The 24851-nt window shown below is 40.4% G+C and overlaps 1 protein-coding gene across 2 annotated transcripts; it reads right to left on the bottom strand.

Moving 5' to 3' along the window:
• Positions 1 to 8254: 8254 nt before the first annotated feature.
• On the bottom strand, positions 8255 to 24168 carry Erlin2 (ER lipid raft associated 2). 2 transcript variants are annotated; one of them, XM_026404704.2, is made up of 12 exons: positions 24086 to 24168; positions 22775 to 22896; positions 21135 to 21216; positions 19873 to 19919; positions 19208 to 19269; positions 18928 to 19053; positions 16589 to 16662; positions 16389 to 16447; positions 15628 to 15719; positions 14691 to 14780; positions 11520 to 11599; positions 8255 to 11107 (listed from the first exon to the last, which is right to left on the bottom strand). In XM_026404704.2, the coding sequence occupies exons 2-12, from the start codon at positions 22879 to 22881 to the stop codon at positions 10907 to 10909; spliced, it is 1020 nt and encodes a 339-aa protein (XP_026260489.1). In that variant the 5' UTR covers positions 22882 to 22896; positions 24086 to 24168; the 3' UTR covers positions 8255 to 10906. The 2 variants fall into 2 exon arrangements, with proteins under 2 accessions (XP_026260489.1, XP_026260490.1); XM_026404705.2 differs by lacking the exon at positions 24086 to 24168 and adding an exon at positions 23827 to 24047.
• Positions 24169 to 24851: the final 683 nt, after the last annotated feature.

The following is a 24851-nucleotide window of genomic DNA, read 5'->3' as shown; positions in this document are numbered from 1 at the left end:
TGCTATGGGTGTCCTATTAAGGAATTTGGAGCCCGACCCCACAATATGTAGATCGGAGCCAATTTTTTCTTCTATCAGACGTAGAGTCTCTGATTTGATATCTAGCTCCTTGATCCACTTTGAGTTAACTTTTGTGCATGGCGAGAGGAGGGGATTCAGTTTCATTTTGTTGCATATGGATTTCCAGTTTTCCCAACACCATTTGTTGAAGATGCTATCCTTCCTCCATTGCATGCTTTTAGCTCCTTTATCAAATATAAGATAGTTGTAGCTTTGTGGATTAGTCTCTGTGTCCTCTATTCTGTACCATTGGTCCACCCGCCTGTTTTGGTACCAATACCATGCTGTTTTTGTTACTATTGCTCTGTAATATTGTTTGAAATCTGGTATCGCTATACCACCTGATTCACACTTCCTGCTTAGAATTGCTTTTGCTATTCTGGGTCTTTTATTTTTCCATATGAATTTCATGATTGCTTTATCTATTTCTACAAGAAATGCCTTTAGGATTTTGATTGGCAATGCATTAAACCTGTAGAGAACTTTGGGTAATATTGCCATTTTGATGATGTTAGTTCTGCCTATCCATGAACAGGGTACATATTTCCATCTTCTAAGATCTTCTTCTATCTCTCTCTTTAGGGTTCTGTAGTTTTCATTGTATAAATCTTTCACCTCTTTTGTTAGGTTGATTCCCAAGTATCTTATTTTCTTTGAGGATATTGTGAATGGAGTGTTTTTCCTCATTTCCGTTTCAGAAGTTTTGTCGCTGATATACAGAAATGCCTTTGATTTATGCGTGTTGATTTTATATCCTACCACTTTGCTGAATTCATTTATTAGTTCTAGTAGTTTTTTTGTAGATCCTTTTGGGTCTTCTAGGTATAGAATCATGTCATCTGCAAATAGTGATAATTTAAGTTCTTCTTTTCCTATTTTTATGCCTTTAATTTCTTTCATCTGTCTAATTGCTCTGGCCAGTGTTTCGAGAACTATATTGAATAGAAGTGGTGAGAGAGGGCATCCCTGTCTTGTTCCAGATTTTAGAGGGAATGCCTTCAATTTTTCTCCATTCAGAATGATGCTAGCCTGAGGCTTAGCATAGATAGCTTTTACAATGTCGAGGAAAGTTCCTGTTATCCCTAGTTTTTCTAATGTTTTGAACATAAAGGGATGCTGTACTTTGTCGAATGCTTTTGCTGCGTCTATCGAAATGATCATATGGTTCTTATCTTTAAGTCTATTGATGTGGTGAATAACATTTATTGATTTCCATATATTGAACCATCCTTGCATCCCAGAGATGAATCCTACTTGATCATGGTGCACAATTTTTTTGATGTGCCTTTGTATCCGATTTGCCAGAATTTTATTGAGGATTTTTGCATCTAGGTTCATCAGAGTTATTGGTCTGTAGTTTTCTTTCTTTGAGGTGTCTTTATCTGGTTTCAGAATCAGGGTGATGTTGGCCTCATAGAATGAATTTGGCAGAGCTCCCTCTTTTTCTATTTCCTGAAATAACTTGAAAAGTATTGGTATTAATTCTTCTTTAAAGGTTTTGTAAAACTCTGCTGTATACCCATCCGGTCCTGGGCTTTTCTTGGTTGGTAGTCTTTTGATTGCTTCTTCTATTTTATCCATTGATATTGGTCTGTTTAAATTGTGTGTATCCTCCTGACTCAGTCTGGGCAAATCATATGACTTAAGAAATTTATTGATGTCTTCACTATCTTCTATTTTATTGGAATATAGGTTTTCAAATAATTTCTAATTGTCTTCTATATTTCTGTAGCATCTGTTGTGATATTGCCTTTTTCATCCCATATGTTAGTAATTTGAGTTCTCTCTCCTCTTCGTTAGCATGGCTAAGGGTCTGTCAATGTTATTTATTTTTTCGAAGAACCAACTTTTAGTTTTGTTAATTTTTTCAATAGTTTCTTTTGTTTCAATTTCGTTGATTTCCACTCTGATTTTAATTATTTCTTGCCTTCTGCTACATTTGCTGTTGTTTTGCTCTTCCTTTTCTAGGGCTTTGAGATGAAGTGTGAGCTCATTTATTTGCTGGTTTTTTCTTTTTTTGGAGGAATGACCTCCAGGCAATGAATTTCCCTCTTAAAACTGCTTTCATTGTGTCCCATAGATTCCTATATGTTGTGTCTGTATTTTCATTTATCTCTACGAATTTTTTGATTTCCTCCTTTATGTCTTCTGTAACCCATTGATCATTCAGTAACATATTGTTCATTTTCCATGTGATGTAGGATTTTTCCTTCCTTCTTTTATCATTGATTTCCAGTTTCATTCCATTATGATCAGATAAAATGCATGGTATTATCTCCACCCCTTTATATTTACTGAGGGTTGCCCTATGGCATAATATATGGTCTATTTTTGAGAAGGATCCATGTGCTGCTGAGAAAAAAGTATATCCACTTGATGATGGTTGATATATTCTATATATGTCAGTTAAGTGTAGGTTATTGATTGTGATATTGAGTTCTATAGTTTCTTTATTCAACTTTTGTTTGGAGGATCTGTCCAATGGTGAGAGAGGTGTGTTGAAGTCACCCATAATTATTGTGTTGTGGTCTATTTGATTCTTGAACTTGAGGAGAATTTGTTTTATGAACATCGCAGCACCATTATTTGGTGCATAAATATTGATAATTGTTATGTCTTGTTGGTGAATGGTTCCTTTTAACAGTATATAGTGTCCTTCCTTATCCCTTTTGATTAACTTAGTCTTGAAGTCAATTTTATTCGATATGAGGATGGCCACCCCTGCTTGCTTACGAGGACCGTGTGCGTGGTATATTTTTTTCCCAACCTATCACCTTCAGCCTGTGTATGTCTTTTCCAATCAGGTGTGTCTCCTGAGGCAACATATTGTTGGATTTGTTTTTTTAATCCATGTTACCAGCCTAAGTCGCTTTATTGGAGAGTTTAAGCCATTAACATTTAGAGTTACTATTGATATATGGTTTGTACTGCCAGCCATGTTTGATTACTTATCTTTTTTTTTTTTAATTTAATTTGTTTCTCCATGATTAGCTTTCCGCCCCTGCCCTCTGTCATTACTGAGGCACTTCCCACTGATGGTTTTGGTTGTTGTTTTTCATTTCTTCCTTGTGTAGTGTTTTGCTCAAGACGCTTTGCAATGCTGGTTTTCTGGCTGCAAATTCTTTTAGCTTTTGTTTATCATGAAAGATTTTTATTTCGTTGTTGTACCTGAAGCTTAATTTTGCTGGATACAGAATTCTTGGTTGGCATCCATTGTCTTTCAGTGTTTGAAATACGTTGTTCCAGGATCTTCTCGCTTTCAGCGTCTGTGATGAAAAATCCGTTGTTAACCTTATTGGTTTACCCCTGAATGTAATCTGCCTCCTTTCTCTTGTAGCTTTTAATATTTTCTCTTTGTTCTGTATATTGGTTATCTTCATAACAATGTGTATTGGCGTTGGTCTACTGTGATTTTGTGTGCTCGGTTTCCTGTATGCACCTACAATTTGTATATCCGTTTCCTTTTTTATTTCTGGAAAGTTTTCTGTAATTATTTCATTCAGCAGGTTACTCATACCCTTGGTTTGAATCTCTGTACCTTCCTCTATCCCAATGACTCGTAAGTTTGGTTTTTTTATGTTATCCCATATCTCTTGGATGTTTTTCACATGATTTTTTACCAGCCTTTCTGAGTTGGCTAGGCTCTTTTCAAGATGATATATTTTGTCTTCATTATCTGATGTTCTGGCTTCTACTTGCTCCACTCTGTTAGTGATACTCTCAATTGAGTTTTTAATTTGGTTTATCGTTGCCTTCATTTCTAGAATTATTGTTTGATTTTTTTTATAATCTCTATCTCCTGATAAAGATGCTTAACTTCTTCTTTTATCTGTTTATGTAATTCATTTTCAATGTGTTCTTTCACTGTTTGGATTTGCTGTCTCGTATCCTCTTTAAGGTTCCATTCCATCTGTCTAAGGTATTCCTTGAGTTCTTTATATGTCCATTTTTCTGATGACTCTAGGTCCTCCTGAATATTTAGGCTGTCCTTCACTGTTTGTACTCCTTTTCTTCCTTGCTTTTTTTATGCTGCTCATATTACTTCTTGTTCTGTTTGACTGCTGAGTTACTGTTTACTCTTATAAATTTATTTGATGCTTGGAAGGAAAGATATTAGAAGGGAAGGGAAGAAGTCACTAAAGAGAATAAGAGTAGGCAGGTAGAATTCAAGGAATGGGGAATAAGAAAATTGAAAAGAAATGTAAAGACAAAAGAGAAAAAAATAGAAAATAAATAAAGAAAAAAAATTTCTAAAAAATAATAATAAAAAAATGAAAATTAAAATTAAAAAATAATAAAATAAAAAATGAAAAAAATTAAAAACATTAAAAAAGTTAAAGAACAACAACAAAAAAAATGAAAGAAAAAACCCCAAAATTAAAAAATAATAATAATAATAATAAATGCAGTCATAGAGTTCGATTAACTTCTCTTCCAGTAGGTGGAGCTGTGCCCACTGGGCCAAGCTTCTCCTCTCAATAGGTGGGAACCAATCACTGTGCAGCAGCTCTTCCTCCCAGACTGGGCGGGTCTCCAATCCTGAGTGTCTAGGGCCTTCTCTTGTGTTTCCTCAAGCCAGGCCCCACTCACCTGTGACGCTCACCACAATACTGGCTACACACCAGGTCTGCTGCTCCTGGGAGCCCTGTTTTCATGAACGCCTGGGCACACTCTCCCTGTTTGCCTCCCTCAGACCCTAAGTTTGTAGAGCTTGGGGCTGAGAACTCCCAGCGAATTTGCTTGCCCTCCGGTAGCCACGCCCCCAGTAGCTGGTGCAAGAGACCTCAGCTGTCAGCACTGGTGGGAGCGATAGCCAGGAGTTCCGCACCGCGAGTCATGTGCCACTCCTGATTCCCTCCGTCTGGCTATCGTGCTCACGTGCTCACGGGAGAGCTGGGAGGGGCCCTTAAGGTTTCCCCGCTGTGTGGAGAGGGAGGGCTAGGGGATTACACACCTGTCGCCGCTGGTTTCAATGAAGTTATCTCCTCTGCCCGTGACGTCAGTTCTCTACCATGGTGGTATCCCATGCAAATAGTGACCGTTCGTTCCCTTTACCGGGTGACCAATGCAACGGGTGGGTCCTGACTGTCTCTCCCAAGCCCCGTTTCAATCCTGTGGCCACTGCCTATGAAGGCTCGGTTGGCTTTTACCTTGGGCCGGGTCTTTGCCTCCTCCTTAACAAGTTCCTCTTCATCTTGACCTTCATGCCTCATCTTGCCCCATTCTCCATATTAGATTCTCCTCTACATAATCCCCCTCACATTATACACCATCATGGTGACCTAGAAAGGGGCTAATTCCTTTATGCAACTCAGGGCCTGTCCTGGAGTTAGTGCAGAGGTAATTCACAGACTAATCACATGCTTGTAAGATGTGGTACCTCAAATGTACACTGAAACTTTTTAAGAACTTGAATCGTCCAAGGAGAAGGTCACATCCGGCGTTGATCAGTGGCATCCCCGTGAAGCTGGCCAAGAAACAGCCCCGAACACGCTCCCTGGGCAAAACCCGAAGCCACACCACCTCCTCAGGCCCCAGGGGCCGCCACCGCCGCCACTGCCACAGACCTCATCAAGTTTTTAAAAACATTCACCTCTATAGTCCTAGGTCCTCTATATGAGAGAAGCATATAAATTTTAAAATTATTTCCTGAGCCTATAGTAATTCTGTTTTTTTTTTTTTTTTTTTTTGCGGGGGCGGAGGATGTTAAAAAAAGATTACTGTTGCTTAGTTATTTGACTTTGAAGAGAAGCAGAGTCATAGTGCCCATGTCCCAGTTTAAATGAATTCAGGCAGAGTAGCCTATGACAGCAATTCCTGCACAAACAGGCTGTCATATTTGGCTTTTGAAATGTCAGTATAGATTGTAGACCTGGGGAGGGCCCTAAAAAATCATCTGATCTTTCACATAGAAAGAATGACATTTAGACCATCCCAAAGAGCATAAAATTTCCCCCAATTTCTGAAGACTTCTCAGAGAAGAAAATGTTATCTGTGCTAATCCCTGGACTTAATTACTTTCTATTGGCAGGTAAGTATGTAAATGCTTTTAAAATACTCTGCCAGGTGCAGAGGTGTACATCTGTGATCCCAGCTACTTGGAGGCTGAGCTACTTGAAGCAGATGGCAAATTCAAGTCCATCCTGGACAATTTAGTGAGACCCTGTCTCCAAAAAAAAAAAAAAAAAAAAAAAAAAAGAGTTGGGGATGTAACTAAGTGGAAAAGGGCCTGAGTTCTATCCCCAGTATCACCTGTGCCTCCCCCCCCCCCCGCCAGCCCAAAACAAAACAAAACAAAATCTAACAACAAAGCCCAGTGAAGTTGTTAAATTTCCCTTTTGCCCTTTGTGGGGTCAACTGGTGAGTTCACTTTTTAGAGAGTTCCTCTCACCACCGACCCCAGTGCTGGGGGTTGAACCTAAGGCCTCATGAATGCTGGACAAGCACTCTACTGCTGAGTCACATCCCCCTTCCCCCACGCCCTCCACCTTGGTTTTAACATTGTTCTCTTTTTAGAATCTTCAGGTTTCTATTTGTTCATTCAGTACTGGGGATCGAACACCCAGTGCCCTTGTACATGGCAGGCAAGTGCCACCACTGAACTACATCCCCAGCCCTGTTTGTTTTAATTGGAGCCCAGAACCAGACAATTCCTCTCAACAGGGTCAAACCAGCTTATTTTCTGCATTCTCCATTTCCACAGAGGTATGTATTCTCAATACTGTATTTGCTGCACGGCCATGTTCCCTTCTTCCTCTACATGCTATCCTATTTTTAATCTTATTTATTTTTTAAAAAACAAATTTGACTTTCTACTTGGTGGCACCCACTTAATAGTTATGTGCTTTCTAATTTGTTTTCCCAGAGGAGTAAAAGTTCTTTTTGAACACTTACACATGCTAAGAACAATGCTAAAATCCTCCATATGAATTATTTCTTATAGTTCACTTGATACATTTTATAGATGAAGACAGAGGCTTATATTAAGACCACACACCTAGGAAGTGGTAGGGCAGGGATATGAACCTAAGCAGTCTAACTCCAGGAATGGTACTCTTACTCACTCAATTCCAAATTCATATTGTTTGTGTATTGGGCCTTTGAGCCAATAAAGAAAGTCTGGAAGCCCCAGGAAAGCCTGGACTCAGGTTGTCAGATTTAACAAATAAAAGTATAGGATACCCAATTAAATGGGAATTTCAGATAAATAATATACTCCAAAAAATACTTTTAAAAATAAGTATGTCTCATACAATATTTGGGATATACTTACACTAAAAATTATTGTTAGTCTGAAATTTACATTTAACGAGCCACCCTGTATTCTATCTGGCAACACCAGGCAAGGAAGCATGCCGAGCAGAGCCTGGGACTTCCCCACTGAATTGATATCAAAATGCATTTTGGGTTAATTGAAAATATTCCTTCTCTTTGGAGAACTTCAGTGTATTAATTCTTTAAAATGACAATTCTCTATAACACCTGCCAAGAATTTATTCAAAAATTAAGTTGTTTGCTTGTGTGTTCTTAATGCGATTGATTTTCATCTGAATATATTTTAAGGGATAACTTAACTCACTAGCCAGGGATGTTTTATTTCTTTATATCACCTATCCTTATATTAGCAATTGCTACATTTCACTTTAATAAAAAATAAATCCAAAGACTCATTTTATTTAGACAGACTGAAAATAAAACTAAGACATAAATTCACAAGGCTTTTTGTGTTGTCCCAAACAATTCTTCCAGCTTTCAACCCAAGGCAGTATCATTTATAGAATGATTAATATAACAAGAAATTATTTCTCAGTAACAAAGGGGATCATTAAACTCTTGGGGCTCTTTGAAAAATTACTTTGATTATTCGATCACTAGCCCATACAAAAGCAGAAATAAAAAAGGAATGAAAATACAAACACAAATGAATGGTTATTACCTCTTTTATAAGGAAACAATAAAAACAGTGGCTAGAACCATATTGAACAGGACCAAGAAGTAGTGGTTAAGTTTTTAGACACAAAGTTGCCATTCACTAAGATACAGTTTATTCTCAAACTCCATAAAGTCAGTAAATATGACCATCTGACTTTAACTACTCTCTTTAAATGGTAAAGTTATCAGTGTTAAAGGAAACAGACTCATAGAAACTGCGAAAGATCATTTATAAAACATCTCCCTTTTTTGGGATCAACACATTGCTAAACTTCAGTGATTCCCTCTTTCTCAACTTAATTTGAACACAGATCCCTCCAAATCTATTTTATTTTAGTTATATAAAAAATAACAAACTTTGGCTTCCTTACAGACATTCTGTACTTATATTTAAAAGAGTGATTAAAAGCGGTACTGAATATGAATCACTTCTGTAAAGTTTTAATGAGAAACATTCCACCAAGGTGCTATTCCTTGGGAAAATTCTACAAAAACTGAATTTTATAAACAGTTACTTATTTTGATAGAAGTTCCACTTATAAATAGCAGCCATTACTTCACTGCCTGCAACACTGCAGGCTATCACATTTTATGTTTAGAATTCAAATGTTTGAAGATCAGATTTTCTAGTGTTAAAATAATAAAGATGGGTTAGTTACCCAAGGTTAAAGGAGACAGCTGACTTCCATGATTTTACTGTTCAGACAGATACCCACAACCACTGGATTTATGCTAATGAGCGTGATAACATTTATATTTTTTGTTTAAAGAGGAAGCAACATTAATCTGGTGGAAGGTAGTTGCAGCAACAGGACTTACTGAGGCTCTTTTGTGGTCAAGGGACAAACTATCACAGGATGTTGGTACAGGAGAGACTTTCAAGTTAAAACAAACCTGAGGAAAGTATGCTATTTAGAGGCTAACACTGCTCCTGAATCTACTGTGGTGAGATGGTGTTTTCTGAGGCCCATGTGGAATAATTCAGACCAGAACAGACATATATGTAAACAGGGGATGCTGGCTGTGTCATGCTGCTCCTAATAAGTGACTAACAGCATTGAAATGAAAGGAGGATGAATGCATTTTAATAATGGGGAGATGGACCTTCTGCAAGTAAGAAGTCTTAAGCACGTTAAAATCCATCCCTACTGGGAAACATTTTGCTGCCTGAACAAAGCAAAATGAGGACTGTGGTTTGAGAATTCTCAGGGGCAGGAATGAGAACAGAGAAGGGCAACATTTAAAGTAAGGGGAGGTAATATTTTGCATCTTTCTTTCTAGGCAGGCTGAACATTTCCTGACAAGCCTGGTGCTACTTAGGAGCAAGCTACCCTGAGTTCTAGGACTATTCGATAAAACAGAAGTCTGGGCATGGGACTAAAAATGAGGTGGGGATTGGTGCCAGAAAGTATCACTGCTAGTATTCACAGAGGGAAGAGGGGTACAGTAGGAATTTTTATTTCTGCTCTTTCTTTGGGGTAGGGGCAGCTAGACAAAATCCTAAGCCAGGGCTGATAATGGTCACTTAGCATACCAATACGCTTGCAAATTAACTCCAGATAGCTGCTCTTCACTTAACAATTCTGTACACCACTCTTGAGCTATACACGTTGGATTCCCTACCCACAAAACATTAGTTTCAGGATACAAGAAAAACCTTTCTTTCATGTTTGCTCTCTCCCATCCTGAATCTTCCAGGGTGACTCATAATTTTCCCAACTAGGAATGAAAAAGAAAACATTTTGAACAGATATTGATGTAGACCAGGGACTCAGCACAGGAACACGGCATGAACTTTGATATATATCCACACAGATGTCTCTGGAGAGTTAACATTCAGTCCAACCTCTGTGTGGCTGCCTGGGAGCCCAGGATTTAAAAACATACACTACTTAGAGAATAGACTCCCTTTATCACCATGTCAGATAAACACCCAATAGGAGCCATAAACATTAGGACTTCAGAAATCTCTTGGCTGACCCTTCTTCCTCCTCCATACATGGTGTCAGAGCTCTTCAATGAAGAATCGCCACAACAATAAAGACACTTGATTGCAAGGTACATACATAATCTGCCAAGCAGGTACTACAGTGGCTAATAGTGTAATGATCCCACTTTAACAACTAGTAAGCCACTTGAGTTGTTTGTTCCTATCTTCTTGATGCTAAGTGGAGCCAACAGAGAGATTATTTGAGAAGAAAAAACTGAATCACAGATTAAATGAAAAGTTTCTAAAAGAATGTGTGGTGGTAACCAAGCCCTGACTCTGGAAATGTAGTCAGAAACCACCACTCTTGAGCCCTAGGGCAAGGAGCATAGTGTATAGAAAATTTTGCAAAACCTAGCACCAGTTCTTCCTTCAGAGGGCTCAAAAAAGCTTGCTTCTAAAATAACCCATACATGCACTGACAAAAATGCCAGGGAAGCCAAACATTCTCTGCAGCTGTTTTTCCACTGGCAAACGTACAAGTGCATGTTTGTTCAGTTGTAAGCCTCCCCCACAGACTTCTGCCTTGGAGATGCGGGGTGCGAATGGTGAACTGTATTTTCCCAAATAAGGAAAATCAAATCACCAGGAGGCAAGAGCCTACTTCTCCCACCCTTTAGTGACAACATCCCTAATTAAGTCATCTTCAAAGGGACTAAATTGGTGCCTGCAGGTCAGAGGTCAAACCCATGGTTTATAATCTTATCAGAAGCCAGATACAACCTACTTACCTGAATAAAACCCCAAATCATCAATCCCCACCCTCCCTTCCCAAGAAGGGGAACAGATTTAAGTCCTTTTCTTCTTTTCACCATAGTAACTTGAAGAGTCAAAGAAGGTAGTGTGGGAGGAAGGAGCATTCTGTTTCATCTTAAAAAATAAAGATCTCTGTTAAGTGTCATCTGAAGTTGTATAATTTTTTTTTTTTCAATTCTCTGGTGTGGTTGCCTCCAGAGGCTCGTCTTCTTCGCCAAAGCTTAGCTTGTCACCTAGCCCCTCATACTGCTTGCTGATACCGCCTGCAGAGTCCATGAACATGTTAGGGATGTCTTTGCCAAAGTAAATCTTGCTGTTGGAAGCAATGGCTTTATACTTCATCAGCTGTAGATATTCTGGTGTCAGCTTCAGCTGTGACAAAAAGTAAAGCCTTAAGTGGGATTATATTGGAGAAAATTTTTGGCAGCACCCCTTCAATTTTCATATGCAAAGAATTTCTATCAAAGAAATATGCCCCTTTCTATTTCCATGGGCTCCTTGTTTATATTAGTAACAGTGGAGCCATTTCTTTTAGGAGGAAGTAATCTAAGCTCTTCAAGACAGAGTGGCAAGAGCTGTAGAAATTTCCATGTTTAACGTCAAAAATTAAATTTCTATTAAAAACTCCTATCAAAGGAAAATACCTGACCCACACAAAACTGGAGTCCTCAATTCTGGCCCCAAGGGGCTCTAGGTGGTGACAGTCATTTAATACCAGATACTCTCAAGCAATATAAACCCAAATCTAAAGACACGTCTTCATCAGGCTGTGCTGGGCCTTTACCTTATTTGCTTCAGCTGTTTTCAAAGCAGTGTAGCACTCAGCATCAGCTTTTGCCTTCTCCCGGGCCAGAAATGCAGCATCTGAGGGGGAAGGAATGTAGGAAATTGGATGAAGTGCAAAAACTGGACTTTGCAGGAAATGCAGAGTCTAACAGAAGACTATGTTCTGGGGGATGGGGATGTAGCTCAGTGACAGAGCACCTGCCTAACATGTGCAAGGCCCTGGGTTTGATCCCTAGCACTGGGAGGTTGGAGGGACTGTTGTGGTTCTTGCCCCTATAACTCTTGCTCTGCCTCTTTGCCTCTATAACCTTGGGGAGTTGTCCCCCCCCCCCCCCCCGCCCTTCTCTCTCTCTCTCTCTCTCTCTCTCTCTGCTTTGGATTTTTTTAAAGAGAGAGTGGAGAGAGAGAGAATTTTTTTTAATATTTATTTTTCAGTTTTCAGTGGACACAACATCTTTATTTTATTTTTATGTGGTGCTGAGGATCGAACCCAGTGCCTCACGCATGCCAGGCGAGCGTGCTACTACTTGAGCCACATCCTGAACCCCTGCTTTGGATTCTTTTGGCATTTTACACTAGCTGGTGTAAGGATCAACCAAAGATGAAAAAGTGCTTTGAAAGTACCTACCTAGGACGGGGACTAGTTATGTACAAGTCTGTTGCTGGGGGCAAAATCATACATGTTGACAGCATAACCTAAAAAAGTACAGCTACCCAGAGACACTTCCTATTTCCACATGCTTCCTTTTTTTGTAGCTCCACACCTGTGAAGCAAAGCAGTGGGTCCCTGCCTCAGGCCTCAGTTTCAGAGCTCTCCACCTATCCCTCTCCTGCTACTTAGCAAAAGCAAGTGAAGCCCAAAGGTGGCTCTGAATATAGCTAGTGGATGAATCACCTTAAAACTGAATACCATCAATACAAAATTGTTCAATTTCTTTCCAAAATCATTTCCTTGTTATTTATTTTTTTATTTGTTCTTTTTAGTTATACATGACAGTAGCATGTACTTTAACATACCATACACACATGGAGCAAAACTTCCCATTCTTGTGGTTGTACATGATGTGGAGTTACACTGGTCATATATTCATATATGAACATAGGAAAGTTATGTATGATTCATTCTACTGTCTTTCCCATTCCTATCCTCTTTTTAATTTCTATCAATTATTTAAAAATATTTATAGCCCAAGGGCAGTGCCCATGCCGGCAATATCATTAACTTGGGGGGATGAGGTAGGAGGATTGTACGTTCTAGGCTAACCTGGGCAACTTAGGAAGACCCTGTCTTAAATTTAAAAAAAAGGTGGGGAGGGCCTAGAAACATGGTTTAGTGGTAGAGTACCCATGGATTTAAAACCCAGTACCAGAGCCAGGTGTAAGTGGCACACGCCTGTAATCCTAGTGGCTTGGGAGGCTGAGACAGGAGGACCTCTAGTTCAAAGCCAGCCTCAGCAATGGCGAGGCATTAAGCAACTCATTGAGACTCTGTCTCTAAATAAAAAATACAAAATAGGGCTGGGGATGTGGCTCAGTGGCCGAGTGCCCCTGAGTTCAATCCCCAGTACCAAACAACAACAACAACAAAAAGCCAATACAGGGAAAAAACATTTCTAATTAACAATGATTAAGCTGGCACAACTCTAGAGAGAATTACATACAGTGATCAAGACTAATACATGTCTGGATTCAGATCTATTTAATCCCACTCTGCAAGTGATATGCCTCTCGACTTAGTTGGAACTAACTTTCTGGCAAGCTGATGAAAAATTTTTGATGTGTGCCCCTTTGCCCTGGGAATGAGGTCAGCCACAAGTAATATCTGTAGCAAAACACCTGGGGAGAAAGGTCAGTCTGTGGGGGTCTTAACTGCATGCCTTCAGCATGACCCTAGGGTGAAGGAACCTGTAGTCTTGCTGTAGTCTTGCTGCCATGGGAAAATTCAACTGGCCTTAGTACCTGATGACAGGTATATATAAAAAATAAAAATGTATCGTTTAGCTGAGTGCAGTGGCACATGCCATTAATATTAGCTACTTGGGGGTGCTGAGGCAGGAGGATCACAAGTTCAAATCCAGAAATAAAATTACAAAAAAGAGCTGGGAATGCAGCTCAGTGGTACAGTATCCCTGGATTCAATCCCAAATCCCTAGTACTGAGAAAAAAACAAAACAAAACTGCTGTTTTGCTAAGAGATCCTGAATGAGAAGCTACTGATCTGTGAAATCCTAACTGGCTCCTCAGTGGGTCCTTGAAAACCTTACAAGTCCCATAATGAATATAACTGGACATAACACTTTGTAGCCTAAGGATCCATTTTTGTCCTAAAATTTGCTTGACAAAAGGACCACATGAGATAAAAGGTGGGTAGTGGGAAAGAGGTGAAGGCTTAGGAGCAGGAACTGAAGGTGAATGATATTCAGAAAAACTAGCAAAGAAAACACTTTAGCTTTAGTGTTGTTGGTTTTGAATTTTCTTTCTTTCTTCTTTTTTTTTTTTTTTTGTGGTGTGTGGTATTGGAGATTAAATCTAGGGGCACTTTATTATTACTGAGCTGCATTCCCAGCCCTCTTTATTTTTATTTTGAAACAGGGTCTAAGTTGCTGCCCTTGAACTGGTGATGCTCCTGCCTCAGCCTCCTGAGTAGTTAGGATTACAGGCATGTGCCACCATGCCAGGCTTTAAAAAAACATGTTTTCTTCAAAGCCAACTTAGTATCTGCTTAGACCTTGAGAGCAGACTTAAAGATCAAAATAATGGCATGGACTGATTTTAAAGGAGTGGGTGGCTGAGGCAAGGGGGACCAGCTGCTATTCTGGCCCAGCTTCTAAGTTTACTCCCAATGCTCAGAGGCCCCTGCTAAACTGTGAGCTCCAAAACAGCAGGGACAGTGACTTCCCTTTTCCTTATATTTCATAAAATGCCTGGCACACAAAGGCACTCAACCAGAATTTGCTGAATGAATGAATGCTCTCTAAAGTAGAATGCTGAATGTTATCCTGGCTGAAATATCCAAACTTGAGTCTAAGCACAGAGTAAAACACACGTTTCAGAGAGATTATGACATCCTAGAAACAGAGACTAAAAAGCAAAGGAAACAATTCTCTCACCCACTTGCCAAAAAATAGAGGCTGAATCAAACTCAGGCATCAATGTTACTTCTGCTTACCTTCAATTTCTGAGATCCTCTTTTCAGTTTCCTTCTCCATCACCTTCTGCCCATAGGTGATTTCTGCAACCTGAGCTACTTTTTCTGCTTCTATAAATGAAGTTGAGAAAAGACTTACAGCTCTGACACTTCAAGTTTGACTAATTTCACTTTCTACCTGATCTGAGTGCCCTGTGCATGACAATGGATATGCTCAGATGGAGAGCTGCTTTCCCCATAGGGCACCTGTGACAGGCACATGTGGGCAGAGATTGAATGAGGAGTGAGTATAGCAGCACATCATCAGTGCAAGATGGTAACCAATAGTAACTGGCCCCAGGGAGAAGAATCATTTCTCTGAGGAAGGTGAGGAACAAGTCCTGACTTCTCTCCCAAGTCACAGGTATACTTCTTCCCAAATAATATTTTAAGGACACTTCATTTTAGGAAGTAGTTGGGTTGGTTGTTGATAATGCAGGGTAGTGATCAGGAGCACAGTCTAGAGCAAGAATCTCTGAACTTGAACCCCAGTCCCACCTCTACTTGCCACAGAACTCTGTTATTCAACTTCTCTCTGCTTCAGTTCAGGTAATAAGACCAATTATGGTAGCTACTTCACATGACAGTTGTGAGGACTTAGTTCCTTCACATATGAAGTGCTTAGAGAAGAACATGACTCATAGTAAGTACCCATTAAGTGTCAGCCATTGTTATTATTATGACTTATGACTAATAGAAAGGGCTCCTTCCATTTATGAAATAGGTAGAAACTCAAACTCATTACCCTGGCCATGATCTAACAGTTTCAACTTTGCTTCTGGGGCATGAATGCCTCTCTGGCGTGGTGGAAATGTTTTGGAAGACTATGTAGTCTATTCATGCCTGGGCCTTCCCTGCATCTTCCCATCATTTCCAGCCCTTCCACCCTGAAAAGGAGATCACAGAACCACATTCAGACCAATGAGGGCCTTCTTCCGCTCTGTCTCAGCCTCCTTCTCCACCACCTTCTGTTTCTGGGCTGCAATAAGCAGCTTTGTCTTCTCACTTTCCCTGAGGGGGAAAAATATGCAGCTGTGAGGCTATAATAGAAAAGCCGATGCAGAACTTCACTGTCCCCTGGAGAAGCCAAACTCTTTCAGTGAGGAGAAGCACACTATAATTTCTTGCTGTCTCCTGGAAGAATGTTCAATGGCCCAGGTAAAAGCTGATCTGTTGCAGATAGTGACTCTTTCTCTTCCAAGCTAACTCATTTATGGAAATTAAACATAATATAACAGCTGGGCATGAGCATGAAGGTACATGCCTATAGCTTCAGCTACACAGAAGAGGCAGAATGACTGCTTAAGCCTAGGATTAAGCCAGCCTGATCCCATCTCAAAAACAAAACAAAACCAAAAACATAATGTACTTTCAGTCAAACAGACCTGCTATCTACTTACTCATCTTTCCCTCCTATCTTCACATTTAGCATGAGCCACTGAACATGAAGAAGGCCCCAGGCCTTTTAAAAGCATCCTGCTCCACACAGCTGATTCTCTCAGTTAAGGAGTCCCTGTGAGGGCAGTGACATGCCTGTGTAATCTAACAGTGGAGTAGGCTATCATAAATGCTCAAGAAAGGGAATAACCAAAAAGCCTGGCACAGTTTTGGTTAACTCTGAGATGGGAAAGGTGGGAGGTGGTAGAGTGTGGTGGTCAGTTAGGCCTAGGGCATACTCACATCAACTCGTAGTTCCTGCGGATGGCCTCAGGTATATTGGGCTTTGTCACCCGCACAGCCTGGAGAAAGATACAAATAGCGAACAATGGGAAAGTGAGGGTGGAAAGATATATAAACTCCTACAGAGCCTACATATTCCTGCATAAAAAGGACATCCCTTGGAAGAGATGACCGTATTCTCCCACTGTGGCAATGCTTACTTGGATGACAAGCCCAGGGGCCATTGAAGTCAGGTCCTGTTGCAAAGCCAGTTTGAGATTTTCATCAATCTGGTCTGGAATCAATAAACACACACAAAAAGGAAATGTTATACTTTCTAGATTGGGGAGGGTGGGATGGAGGTAAAGTACAAATGAAAATAGCAGCTCAAGAACATAGGCAAAAGGTCTTCCTAATAATATCATACTGCAAAGCCCAGAAACATAACGGTGTAAACTGCACCCCTTATTTATTTATTTTTTTCGGCAGTGTAGGGGATTGAATCTAGGGCCTTGTGCATGCTAGGCAAGTACTATGGTCATTTATCAGACCAAATTATATCTGAGTCAAGGTAGAAAACTGTTGCTCTGGGCTAGTAACTTACTGGGGAAATCTAGAAGAAATATTTTGCAAAGCATTTCAGTAATATTGATGATAAGTTGCTTATATGTTATACTGATATTGATAAATTCTAATTAAATCATATTACTGGGCTGGGGATGTGGCTCAAGCGGTAACGCGCTCGCCTGGCATGCGCGCGATACTGGGTTCGATCCTCAGTACCACATAAAAATAAAATACACCGAAAACTGAAAATATTAAAAAAAATTCTCTCTCTCTCTTAAAAAAAATCATATTACGAAGTAAACACAAGTGGTTCTTCAGGTAAAGTTCTGAACAAGTATTAGAAACTATTATTATAAAATGGTCAAAGAAGATGTAGCCTAGTAAGAAGTGATAAAAATAATGCAGAGTCATGTTTAAAGATGAGGCTGAGAGAGTTTGAGTAGTTCAAGGAACATTAGAGATATGAATTTCTCCTTTATGAATATACACAGATTCTAAGTAGAACAGTGCTTGCCAGCAAGACTGAAATTCAGAAAGAAAAAAGTATCAAAGCAAATACATTTTCCTGGTTTCTCTGTATAAAAGCCACACTTCACTGAGCTACCAAGTTTATTTATAACACAGTAAAAAGTATTTAAATACAAGACAATTTAGTATTTTAATTTTCTCTTCAGGGACATTAGGAATTCTTTCCCTTTTGTTGTTTCAAATGCTTCAAAATGTTCATCAAAGGCACTATTCTCAAACAATGGCTAGAGAGAAAATTAGTATTTCATAAAATTCTATTAGTTTGAGGTTAAAAAAAAATCAATAGCAAATTTGCCAGTTTTTCCTTGAAGGTACAATTCCAAAAGCAACGAAAGAATACAAACCCTATAAAATGAATTTACATTCAGTTTTCCACTGCATAAAAATAAAGTGATTCTGATGATTTCCTAAATCTTAGACAAAGCAAAAGGTTATTTGTCTAAGCAAATGGTCACAGGCAATATAAATGATTCCTCCTTCTGTCCATTAATAAAAAATATTTTTAGGTTTGAGGTGTAGTTCAGTGGCAGAGTACTTGCCTAGCATGCACAAGGTTTCTGATTCCATCTCTGGTACCACAAAACAAGACAAAAGAAAAAGAAAAAACCCAAAACCCCACATAGGGGCCTTTTTATATGGACTCCAGGGAAAAATCATCATCCAATGTTAGTATCAGGAAAAAATTCATTTAATTCTATCATTGGCTACTAGAAAATTCTAGAAGCAAGTTTAAACAGAATACCATAAAGGAGCTGTAACAATTACTGAAATGTCTCCTTCCTTTGTTGCTAAAGTCAGGTTGGGTTTCCTTTGATCAGGTAAAAAGGACAAAGGTGTCAACTTAAGTATGTGGATCCTTTTTCTTTAAACCATTTTCCTGTTCATCTCTTTAGGGACAGAGTGGCATGGGGGGGGGGAAGCAAAAAAGGTTCTAAGAACTGTAAAAAGTTAAATTCTCGTCTCACTTTTAGAATTATGGAACCATAGCATTTTCATCACCCATCCCTGGGGCCCTTCACTTGGTGTGGTGTGGTACATAGAGAACACTGAATTAATAGCCAGCAGAGAAAGGTTCTAGTTTCAGCTCTGCTACGAACTAGCAATTAGCTCATAACTTTCTTGCTTTGGGCCTCAGTACACTTATCTTAAAATGAGAATGTTGGGAGGATAACCTCTAAGGTTCTTCTAGAAATAATGGTATCTTCATTACATAATGATATTTTAGGGGAAGAGAAAACACTTTACTGTTCCAGTTCTCTGAATCCAGTCAAAAGTGAATACTCTATTCTACTATTATTTTTTTTTTCAAGGATCTTCTTTCATTGACATTAATATTTTCCAGGAACTCCTTAGGAACGAGTTCCTAAATACTATCTATCTTATCTTGTGGGAGCTAGGAAACAGGTAGTGGGGTAATATAGGATTGCTAAAGCCTGGTATGAACGAGGAAGGGGGACTTTCTTACCAAACAGCTCAATGTAGACTTCTTGAAGTGTATGTACACTGCAGAACTGGTTCAGCTCATGATGGATCTTGTTGAAGATGAGGGCCTTGTCATAGTCGGCAGTATAGTTCTTCACTATATCATACACTGGATGAGGGAGGAGAGAGTTCAGTATAAGAAAATGTAAGATTCCAAACTCCTCAAACTTTCTAAGACACAGCAACTGTCCCTTCCTGAGACACCAAGAGACAGGCAGATATGGGGGAATTAAGCGAGTGGAGAGGGTACACTGGAAGAATACCTGCATTTGGTACCAGGAAGTTCACCACTTCAATTCTGTCAAAGTAGATCATCACACCACCACTATTGGAGGAAGAAGGGACAAAGAAGTCATTAATAAGTTCTGGAATATTGTGCAATCTCCAGATAGCATAAGATGTGTGATTGGCAGAAAAGGAGCAGAATATTTGTGGGACATCAGAGCTCATATCAACAACCTGATCTGAGAAATTACACCTCTCAAAAATACCTCCATAAGAACTAGTGATACTTTTGGGATATCAGTAAGAAAAGAGCAGTTCATATCTTTTGAATCAGCAATGCCTTTTGATGAAAGCAATGGACTGCAGGGAGTAGACTAAGGAAGGTAAAGAAGTTTTCAGAACACACAAGTTCACTGTGGAATTTTATGGTGTTTCTCACTTTGGCTTTGCCATCATATTCGTTCAGCCCTCCCTTACCCCCTCAAACATTCATTATTAAGAACAATTTCTCAACATGGCATTCTAGCCCCTCCCAAACCCTCTTGGGTCCTCTCTACTACACTCCATTACTTGGTCAAGTTAGAATAGAGGGGCAGGAATATGATAAAACCATTACAACACAGTGTCACTGTCTCTTACTTCAGCCACTCAAAAAGTCCTTTCCCTTACTTATTGGGGTTTAGCCTTATTCTGGGTATTTTACCTGGTTCCACAGGGAACATTCTTCACCTCATCTGTCTGGAGTGTGGTCTAGAAACAGAGGAACATCAAATACTTTAAGATGGACAGTGACAAACAGTGAAATTTACTATTTGGAATCCCAAATACCCTTGGCCTTAACTACTTGTTTGGGTTAAGCTTTGCCTTTGTTAAACATGAATAACTCACCTAATCTCCCTTTACAGTATGTGCATCTAAACCAGATAAAGGTACCTAAACTACCTTTACTGTAAGGGAACCACATTTGAACAGGCAGAGAAATAATGGTTTAGGTGAAAGATCCTGGATTAGGAGTCTTAAATTGTGTGTTTTGAAACAGCAAATTCCTATTTAACCTGTGTTAGACTTCAGTACCTGCTTAGCCTGTCCTCAGGATTACTGCCAAACTCAAATGAGGTAATATACTTGAATATATTTTTAAAACCATAAAAAAATGACTATGAGGTATTCTAGGACATTTTGCTGGTTCAGTTGAGAAGTTATTCTTGAAATCTGATTTTTTCTTACATGGACATATCCCAGAGATGTCTAGTCTATCTTAGCCATGTTGAAATCTGTCACTTATAACCTTTTTTGTTGTTGTTGTTTTTCTCTAAGTATTGGGGATTGAACCTAGGGGTGCTTTACCACTGAGTATGTCCCTAGTCCGATTTTTTCTTTTGAGACAGGGTCTGGCTAAGTTGCTGGGGCTGGTCTTGAACTTGTGATCTTCTTGCTCAAATTCCCTAATAGCTGGGAATTACTGGTGTGCTGGGCATTCTACAGCTCATTTTACTCTTACTTCAGATGTTATTACCCCTCACTAATCCAGCTTCCCTCTTTCGCCTAAAAAGTTATTTCACATTTCTGAAGTTTAAATAAGAACCAGCAAAATTACCATGCTTTATTTCTATCTATCATGGTAGTCTGTGCTCTAAAAAACACAGGCATACATACATATACACTAAACTTTTCTTCTATATTTTCAGAAGAATCTTCTCTGGTTTTGTCTTGAAGTGAAGAAATAATTTCCATATGGGGCTAATGGTCCAAGGCACGGCAATGATGATTCCATTCAGCTACTTCAATAATCAAGTAAAGCTCCAAGAGCCTCACTGTGTTTGCATACCCATGTGTGTTTGTGATACTTAAATCAGTCTCTGAAAAGGCATTTTATTTATCCAATGGCTCAATAATTTCAAATCATGTTATTATCAACAATCCAAATTTGTAGTCATTCAACCATACCACACAAGCCAAGTGTACCTGCACAGACTTATATGATGTGATGAAAGGGAGCATGAGATGGAAACCAGGGCCACTGGTGGAAGTCAGCAGGGCACCACCTCTGCAGAGGAGGGAGAGAGAGGAAGGTTCAGTGTAGTAACAGGATCTATTACATTAAGACCACGTGGGCTAACTTTCTCTTCAGTCCTATAAACATTTAATATAGAGTGACACATGCCACAGCCACATCCAGAGATCTTTTTCTTCCTCTTGCTTCAACACTAGGAAGCCTGAAAGTAAGCTTTTGCACTAAGAAAAACAGGCATATGCGTAAAGTGAAATGAAGACAGTAAACTGGGTGCAATGGTGCACGCCTTTAATCCTAGCAACTCCGGAGGCTGAGACAGGAGTGCAAGTTTGAGGATAGGCTCAGCAACCAAAAAAAATTTTTTGTGAGACTCTGTCTCAAAATAAAAATAAAAAAGAGCTGGGGATGTAGCTCAGTGGAAAAGAGCCCCTGTATTAGATCCCCAATACCGACCCCCCCTTCCCTGCAAAAAAGGGACAGCAGAATCCCTGGCTATATTCAAGATAAGAGAGGAAGTCTTTTTCACTTAATCATTATCTGTTGAGCTTGTGGCAATTCTTTAGGGAAATTAAATGAAGTGATACACCATAAATTAATTTACATTGTTTTTGAGAGTTAAGTGACATGGCCAACTAAAAGAATAATTTTATGTATACACTATAAGTCATTTAAATATATTTATCTGACAATATTGAGTTACCTTCCTAATCAGGTTGTTTGTAATGATAACCTGTTTGGGGAATAAATAAATTGATGGTGGGGAGAAAAAACTAAAAAGGACCTTAGAAAGTAGGGGGAGAATTCAATCAGAATTTTAAATTTTTTTTTGGGGGGGGCACTGTGGATTGAATCTAAGGCCTTGTGCATGCTAAGCATGCTTTTACCACTTAGCTACATCCCTAGACTCAATCAGAGTTTTAGAAGTTGCTATTGGCAATCCAGAAATAAGCATCATAGGGCACATTTAAGAAGAGGTTCATAAAGACTTAAAGCAAAAGCTTTGGCCATGGAGGATATTAAAAGGAAACCAAACCAAGATTTACAAGTGTTTCTTTGCTTTACACTGTGAAGTCAAATTTAATTAAAAAAAGAATAACATAAATAATGATATAATTGTAGGAACCATTATCTTAAGGTTTGCCTTGACTGATACAGATCAATTTGCAGAACCGTTTGTTTTCCCCAAAATGTTCATTCTAAAAGAGACTCCCAAATTATCAGAGTGGGCTATCTTCTCAAGTTGCCATCAAGAACTGGGACTCAGATGGCTTTTCTAGAGGTAACCTGATAGTGTTGAGCCAAGCCTCCCAGAAGTATGTTTGAGAGGGATGATCAGGAAAGAGTGCTGCTTTTGTTTCTGAGTCTATATACACATTTATCCATCACCAATACTAACGGAAGTTCTAAATATGCATACAAACACACTTGCATATTCACACACTTGGTTTGTCTTGGTCACTGACACAAAAAGCTCAAATCTAAAAACACTGCTGTATGCGATAATATATAAACTTAGTAAAATCTGCTATAGTAACTAAAAAAGGGAGCCATTTAACAGGAGGTTGAAAGTTTCTACCTGTCTCTGCCTTACCTGTAATATACCCCAATGTGTCCCTCTTCTATCTTGTGCACAGCTGAGAAGAGAGAAGCACAAAAGAAACTGGAAGCCACCGCCACAACTGCTCCCAACTGAGCCATCAGTGAACCTTTATCCTAGGGAAAAGATGTGGGAAAATGTGTATGGCCAGACATGCAGGAGAAAAGCCATGCTAGTGAGTGCCTCACCAAGTGAGGCTCCCTGAAAGTGACTCATATGCAGCCTACTGTAGTAGGAACATAAGGCTACATCTACAACTCATTTCATCCTTGCTCTCAGTCAACATTCCCATTCCCTAACAGTGGAATTATGTTCCCCATCACAGTGAAGAGGCAATGGCTTCAGTCCTTGTCCAAGTAAGAACCAGTGCCAATTGGGCAGGGTTGGGAACACAGCCTTAACTTCCTGTGAACATGAATGTGCCGTTACTGGAGCCTCACACTAGTAAAGGGAAAGGAGCCAGCTGCAGTATGCTGGCCCAAATTACAGGGGATGTCAAATGACAGGCAGTTGTGGCTATGTAATTCTGGTCAGGGCCTCCCAGTTCTAATTGCCTGCCATTTCAGAGGAAACCATCATTTACTCATTTCAGATGCTAGAGACAGAAGCAGCAAGCAGCAAAGTTCCAAAGTGGGATCCTCTGGCCTTTCATCCACCTTCCCAGTTATTCATTTGGACTTAAACGGGATGGGACTGTGAACTGAAGCCACTCTCTTGCCCATATCCTTTGCACTTAAGCCTGTCGTTCGGAGAAACCGGGACGGCCCAGGCTGGGAGACTGAGGGCTCCTGGGTCTAACTGCGTTCAGGCACCTGGATGTGAAAGAGCTGGCATTCAGAAACTCATTTCCTGAACCTTGAACCTAGATGACTGACAGCAAAGTTCAGTCGGATGTGCCAGGGCCCATCCGCGCATGGATTCTGCCTCCCGGGTCTAAAATAACTGGGACGCAGATGTCTGAGGCACTTATTTTATCGTGGCCGCCTCTAGCTACCAATCTGTAGTTGCGTCCTTTTTGCAAATGCCCTTTCCACCCCCGAAATCACCTCCACCCCGCCTCGCGCCCCTTCCCCGCTCTCCTCTGAGAGAGGGTCGCGCGTCCCAAGGGCTCCAAAAGCCTCCGCTGGGTCCCTCCTGGAGCTCGTGGGCAGGGAAGAGACAGAAAGGGTTTTCTTTCTCGCTCCCGAGGGGGCAGGCTGAGGGAGAAAGGCGGCTAAGGCCGGAGCTCCGGAGGACCGAGGCTGAGCTCGGGCCAGAACCCGCAACGAGGCCGGGTGCGCGCACTTAGGGGCGGGGGCCGCGTACCAGGCTGTCCCTCCAGGCGCTCCGTACTCGTCCGAACCCCAGGGCAACCGCAGAAACCGCCACACCCCTCAGCACGCTGCTTCCTTCCGGGCCTGTCGCTCTGGTGACGCCATCAGTTCCCGCGAGAAGACCACACCCCCTTCCCTCGACTTCGTTCGTCCGCTCCGCCCCTCTCGATCCTAGCAGTCAGTGTCCGTGGACTGCCGCCAGGGAGCGCTCGCGATTCGGTCCGCGAGGCTTTAGACCGGTGTAGGATTTCGGGGCGGGGATGGAGTGGAGAGAGAGGTGGTGTCCAGCGCTTAGGGAGTGAATGGCAGGACGCGCGTGGCCGTGGGTTATCACATTCCCAAGTTTTGACTTTGGAGATGGCTCCGGATTCCCCTCCACGTTATGTTAAACCTGCTTCTTTCCCGTTCTTCCGGAGGCGGTACTAACGAGTCACAACGTTCTAGTCTAGTCCCCTGCTCGACGCTTTCCCGTAGCACAGCTGAAGGAAACGATCTTGGAAATGTGCAGATCAGCAGAGTGACGTCGATAGTCAGCAATCCCTACTTTGAATTTCCATTTACAATTTTCTGGGAGATTTGTCCTTTGAGGTCCCCACAGCAACACAGAGTAACTAAGGACTTATTATTCCCAATTTTAAGGAACGGAATCTGAGAAGTTCAGTGAGGTGTGGGGATGACTACAGTCAGTAGAAGCTTCCTTCTCGTTTCCTTTATTAACTTGAGCTTCCTGCAGGGCTTGTGCGTGTCCTCCTCTCCCT

This window comes from Urocitellus parryii, chromosome 14 (genome assembly GCF_045843805.1).
Source record: "Urocitellus parryii isolate mUroPar1 chromosome 14, mUroPar1.hap1, whole genome shotgun sequence".
NCBI classification, from domain to species: domain Eukaryota; kingdom Metazoa; phylum Chordata; class Mammalia; order Rodentia; family Sciuridae; genus Urocitellus; species Urocitellus parryii.
This window is presented reverse-complemented; position numbering and strand designations above follow the sequence as displayed.